This window comes from Gossypium arboreum, chromosome 2, assembly GCF_025698485.1.
Source record: "Gossypium arboreum isolate Shixiya-1 chromosome 2, ASM2569848v2, whole genome shotgun sequence".
NCBI classification, from domain to species: Eukaryota; Viridiplantae; Streptophyta; class Magnoliopsida; order Malvales; family Malvaceae; genus Gossypium; species Gossypium arboreum.
The window spans coordinates 15,516,122-15,522,788 of NC_069071.1; the positions used below are offsets into that span (position 1 = coordinate 15,516,122).

General features: G+C 30.3%; 1 protein-coding gene across 2 annotated transcripts; it reads right to left on the reverse strand.

Moving 5' to 3' along the window:
• Positions 1-601: 601 nt before the first annotated feature.
• Positions 602-4,789, reverse strand: LOC108466839 (uncharacterized). 2 transcript variants are annotated; one of them, XM_017767201.2, is made up of 5 exons: positions 4,625-4,789; positions 4,330-4,356; positions 4,187-4,242; positions 1,792-1,825; positions 602-845 (listed from the first exon to the last, which is right to left on the reverse strand). In XM_017767201.2, the coding sequence occupies exons 1-5, from the start codon at positions 4,710-4,712 to the stop codon at positions 736-738; spliced, it is 315 nt and encodes a 104-aa protein (XP_017622690.1). In that variant the 5' UTR covers positions 4,713-4,789; the 3' UTR covers positions 602-735. The 2 variants fall into 2 exon arrangements, with proteins under 2 accessions (XP_017622690.1, XP_017622688.1); XM_017767199.2 differs by having other exon boundaries at positions 4,187-4,248.
• Positions 4,790-6,667: the final 1,878 nt, after the last annotated feature.

Here is a 6,667-nt window from a genome sequence, read left to right on the forward strand (position 1 = left end):
CTTCAATTTAGTCCCTAAATCAAGACTAATTTTAACCTTCACAATTAACTTCATATTTTTATACTAATTTCACTCTAGACCACATTTAACTTCTTCTTTTCCAATTCGACCCCTTAATTTTAATTTTTTCACAATTTAGTCCTTATTGTTCAAAATCAACAATTAATTCCACAATTTAGCTCTTTTCCATTTCTAACTTAAAATCTATCTATTTAATCACTACAACAAAACAGGTTTTTAGCGGCGTTTTTTAGGCCTATAGCGGCGCTTATAAGCGCCACTAAAACAATTTGCGGCGTTTTTATAAGCGCCGCAAAAATCGCTGCTATAGATGACGCCGCTAAATTTTGTAGCGTTTTTGAGAAAAAAATGCCGCTAAAGGTCATGACTTTTAGCGGCGCTTTCTCTAAAAACGCCGTTAGAGATCATGACCTTTAGCGGCGCTTTCTCCAAAAACGCCACTAAAGACCATATATATTTCAACTTCCTTTTTAATCATTTCATATTCATTCTTACCTTAAATGATCATACAAAATTTAAATAACCTAACAATGGACACATTTTAAATTGTTTTTGAGTTCAAAAATATTAACAAGAGAACTTTTCATTTGATCAAAATGTTCATAATCAATATTTGAAAACTCAATCTAATGACTACAATACACTTTCTTCTAAAAAGTAAAATATTTGAAACTTCTACCGAATAAACAACATGTTCACTATAAGAAACTTTAACTACAAGCATACTACAATTGTCAATTTAATTCCAGCAGAGCTTCTTGATTGACCTACTCCAGACCTGTACAAGTACTTTTCAGTTGAAGCTGCTGCACCCATGATCATACCTAAAATTGCAAAAACATAGAATCAATGAACTCATATAGAGTATAACAAATCATCTGTGAGCTTTGAAGTTCTTAAAATGCTACACAAAGAACTTACATAATTTATACATATTTATTTCTCTTTTCTTTTTCCTGGCTATAGATTTTTCAAAATAATTAATAAAATTATAATAAATTCCACTTTTAGCATAAATTCAAGGGCTTATGCACCAAAAACTCTTAAAATTTACCCTTAAATAAATCCATAGATCCCTATATTACTCCTATTAAATACTTAGCCTTTAATTTACATTCAAGTAAGTTCTAAATCTGGAAGAAAAACACACTTGGAACTCTGCATTACGATCCTTAACCAACGATGGAAGCTGAAAAAGGAAAATTTCAGCAGCCATGTCCCATGCATCCTTGGAATGTGCAGAAGAAAATTTTAAAATAAACAACTGAGAAACAAGTTGTAAGGTAAGTCAATATCCCTTGCAGTACCACATATGGTGCTGATGGGTGACCAAAGAATCATACGACTTACATTTATAATCATTGGAATCAAGACAGTAGAAATAATTGCACAAAGTACTACAATCTAAGCAATAATCAGACAGATACAGTTTTTAGTTACCTGTAAACCAAATAAGGAAAAAATGAACATTAAAGCCAATACAAATCACATTATTAACTGAAAGACTCACTGAAGACTTATATGTAAGAAGAGCAAGAAAAAAATGGAAAAAGAACAAAACCAAACCTAAACCAACATCCAAGCATTCCATTTATACTAGTGAAAGATTTTTCAAACGAAACAGAAAAACCTGAACTTGAACTCACCTAACAATTTTTGTCCTCTATTACAATTCTAGATGCCAAGAACAAGGCAAGAACTCATGTCATAATCAAACTGGTAATGGATAAACTCGGGACTTATCAAGATAAAAAATAAAAAAGAACCTACCTCGTGCTATTGCATCCTCTTTCCTTCTCAATTCCTGCAAAATATAAAGTTAACATTCAGGTACTACAAGGACAAATTAATCTAAGAGCAAAATGAATAGCAAAACCACCTTACATACAACACAATTACATATTGCATCTGAACATATAAAAATCAAGTCATTGCATAATTTTAGTATTTTTATAATAGAAAGACTACAGAACATAAAGATATTTTACAAGCATTCAGACAGAAAAACTAAACTGAAATATGAATAGGAAATTCAGATTCAAAAACTATGGTTTTGATTTTTTTGTGCCAAGATATCAATATTAAATTACTTCAGAAATCTGTATAATTTGTAACTGCAATGCGAAAGGAACAACTTATCACAATTGATATCGAATACCGCAAAAATAAATCGGAAGCACCACACTTATTATTCAAGGGCCAGCCTCACTCGAGTGTAAACAGCCAACAACAAATTACCCGTTCATGCTTATTCAATTTAGCATCTTTTTGCTTTAAGTTCCTTCTATCTTGCTTTTAGATCCTAGATTTGATAAGACAAAAACATCAAAAGAAGTCTATGATTTTAATCATATATATTTTAATCATTTTGTGACCAAAGAATGGCTGTTGGATAGAAAATATGATTGAAAACTTATTTTTTGCAAGTGCAGCACTAGGATTCCAACTTTTTCCTCTTTAAAACATGTTGTCGTTTGTAACCGCATTGAAGCGGCGGCTGTTTTGTCTCACGTCACTGTTATATTCTTTCATTTATCGCTGCACAGAAAAACATTAGTCTAAGAATGTTAAGAAAGATGAAGATTTTATTTAACTTTTGGTTGATTGTTGTCAGTTTTTAAGCAAATTTGTAAGATAAAAAAAAAAAAGAGTATATTTAGTTGATATATATATTGTCACAATTCAATCTAGCTCATTCTATTATGGAATTTATAGGTTTTTCAATTCTTATCTCTTTTAAAATTTGAATTCACATTTTCAAATATAAATGGTATAGCAATAACAATTATATATATTTTAAAGATGAAAATAACATGTTGCTTCTTCACAGAGCAGATCGATATGGAATTTTATCCATTCTTAATGTCGTAAATCCATACATCAAGATATTTCATTAATTTTACAAATTAAATAAAACAATAAAAAATGTGCCAATGGAAGTTAAAGTGTTAAAATTAAACCTATAAATACTTATAAGTAATTGCAAGAAATGGAATTAGACTAAGTTTATATCTTAAAATTATCATTATTATGAAGATTTTACTTAAAGATCATCCCGATTAAAATAGTACAAATCTCATACCCATGGTTGTATAATTAAAATTTGAGATATCTTCCGCTGTTTGTTGTCTTACCTCACCGGACATTTTTAAGGTGTTGATCTCAAATGGCATCTATTTAAACAACGGTTGTATACCTCAAACTTGGGCCAGTATGAAATATCATATGATGAGTACAACGTGAAACAAGTTCCCACATATCTAAAGCTGGTAGCTCCACTAAATCTTGGCTAATCTCAAACCGAAAGACTTAATCTATAACTTTTTTTAATAAGTGAAACAAAAATATTGATGAGACTCAAATTTCGACATTAAATTTGTAACGTTTTATTTATGTTTATATCTAGGAATTTCAAGCTCCTAAAAAGTGATGATTTCATGTAAAATGGTGAATGCTATAACAATCTAAGGCTCATCCTCAATAAGGCTTCAACAGGATGACAAGTGATCCTTCTAAAACTTTAGAATATCTCTAGAAAGCCGTGTGCAAGATCGATCCTCACTTATTAGATGTTCTTTGTCAAATGGTTGTATAAATACTAATAACAATAAAAGAAAAAGGTAAGAAAACGACACTAGGCCACATTCATACGGGCATTTGGAAATAAATCAAAGTCAGGATAAATATATAGAAAATCCCTAACTACTAGATACACAGAAATGAGAAAACTTCATTCAGAAGCCAATATTAACCAAATATTAAATTTGTACTACAAGAAATGAACCCAAATTAATCTGCAATTAGAATATCTTATCTTGTATTCTTTCAAAGCAAGAAATATTACTATCAAAATCATATCCCTTTAAACTTTAATTACCGTTAATAGAAGTTTTAAAATTTCAACGCTTTATCTTAACACTGACCAACACAGCCACAAATGACCGTTAGGTTCACATATCTATCTTTCTAAGCAAACGTAATTAGGAAATGGACTTAGTCCATTAACGAGAAAGTAAGGTAAAAGGAGGAGCTTAATTGAAAACCATCTAGCCAGAGAAATATTATTTCATGCTATCAATAAAATAAAATAATGCATAGAAAAATGTAAAGAGCAAAGAATCAGTTGAAGAAGCAAGTAAAAAATAGCTTAAGAGTCAGGACTAACCTCACAAAGCTCGAGACTGCACGAGGCTGCTTCCATTATTATAAAATATAATTCCCCTGCTCCTTTAAAGATAAGAATAGTAAATAAAGATCTGTAAATGATAAATTCTGTAATATAAAATGAAATGCAGGGGGCGAAATCACCTTTTCCTCTTTGCTTTGGTTCCACACCTGCAGAGATAATATATATATTTAAAAAAAAATGAAAATGAAAATACTTTTAAAGTCATCGACTAGACTAGAATTTTTAAATTGAAAATAAAAGACTTAGTACAGGAACTGATTCTTAAATAATGCTAAAACACAAAAATTACAACATGGAAAATTTCCCTAAATTTTGTAGCTAAATTGACCATAAAATCATCGAAAACAAGCACCGCCAGATTTCAAAAACAGAGAGAGCAAATCGAGTAAAAGAGAAAAGAGTGAGAAAAATGACCTGATCCGAGAATAACCTTCAAGTCATCGGTGGAAGGAGAAGCGTTTCCTCTGAGTACGGCAAGCAAGTAAACGGCGACCACCTTCATTTTTACTTTGATATCGTGGGAACGAGAGTGGAAATGTAGCCGCAGAGGAAAAGGAAAAAGGCTAGGGTTTGCAGTGAAAGGATGAAAATGTGTGTTGCTAGCTAGGGTTTTTGTTTTTTACATCGTGGCCGTTTGATTTAATTTTAGCCGTTGATTTTAAAATTAAAGGCCGGATTTTACGGATTGATGGGTGCTCTTTGAGCCCATCTTAGAAGCTTCAACATATCATATTTGGGCTGAAGCTGGTATTTTTAGAGTAAATTACATTGTTAATCACTCAACTATTAATAAATTTCTTTTTTATCATCTAATTATAAAAAGTTACAAAATAATCACTAAATTATCAAAATTTTCTTTTTTCATCACCAACTATTCAAATTTTTATTTTTTGGTCATTAGTCGTTAAATTACTATTGGAAAGATAACTTGGAAAGTTTAAAATTTGTATAATAATAACTTTAATTCTCAACATTTACATTGTGAAATTTAGTCTTTTTTTCATATTTACTTTTATTTGTAACATTAAGGGTTAATTTTTCAAAAATGATAAAAGATGAAAATTACTATGGATTTTAAGGTATTTCCATCTTTGTTATATTTCCAATCAAATTTAATTGATAGATTTTTTAGGTGAAAATGTCACAAAGAAAATTAAAATTGAAGAAAAGATTAAATTACACAATGTGTCAATGTTGGGGGTTAATTTTTTAGAATTAATATTAAATTAACACAACATTTAAATGTTGATATTATGTCAAATTTAAAAGATATCATATCATCTTCATTGACCATTTAAAATTTGCTGACAAAAAAAAAAAAAAAAATAGTTGGGTGATCATTTTGCAACTTTTCATAGTTGGTGACCAAAAACAAGACAAACAAATAGTTGAGTGACTACATGTATAATTTGCCCTATTTATAATTTAGCCTCTATAATTGAGACCGGTGAAATAAGAAAAAATTTATACTAAAGGGTCAATATCAAATTAGAGGTAAAGGTGTTTATGAGCCGGGACTAGGTATGAGATTAACACTCTTTCAAATTGAAATTCTTTAATTGTATGTGATATCATTTCAAACCCCATTCAGTTTTAATTCCATAATTTATTATGAACATAAGCTTTTACATTAATATCTATGTATATACACATCAACATCCATATGATGTTTTTTGGAGTTTAGGGTTTTAAGGGTTATAGTTTAATGTTTAGGGGGGTTTTAAGATTTAGGGGTTTAGTGTTTTAGGGGTTATAGATTAGTGTTTATTATTTTTTTGGGGTTTAGGGTTTTAGGGATTATATGACTTTTAACGGCGTTTTACTGAAAGCGCCGCTAATGCTCTGGTTTTTAGCGGCGTTTTATCGAAAGCGCCGCTATTGCTCTGTTTTTAGCGACGTTTTTGGTAAAACGCAGTTATTGCTCTGTGTTTTATAATTTTTGCAGCGTTTTTTGATAAAACGCCTCTAAAGCCCTATTTTCCTGTAGTGAATCCTAATACTTAAACTATTCAATAATGTCAACATCTAAAATCTTGAGCAATACTAAAAATTACAATATGGGTTGGGTAGCCCTAAGTATCGGGATTCAAAAAACATAAAAATTACAAGGAAATGACTAAATTGCACTAACAAATTTGAGTTTGAACCCTAATGTGACAACCCGAATTAGGGCCTAATCGGAATAGTGGTTTTGTGACCACAAATCCGAGGTAGAAATAATTGTTTTATAATTATTTTGGGGTTTATGATATGATTGCATGATTGTGTGAAAATTTCGTGATGAAATTCTATGCCTAAAGTGCTTAAATTGAAAGTAGGGACTAAATCGAATAAGTTGCAAAATTTGCATCCCGGAAGTTTTTAGTATGAAATTGTTTTGGAATATTAATTAGGAGGTCTTAAATAGCAATTTGACCAATTTTAAGTTCATGGACAAAATTAGGACATGGAAGGAAT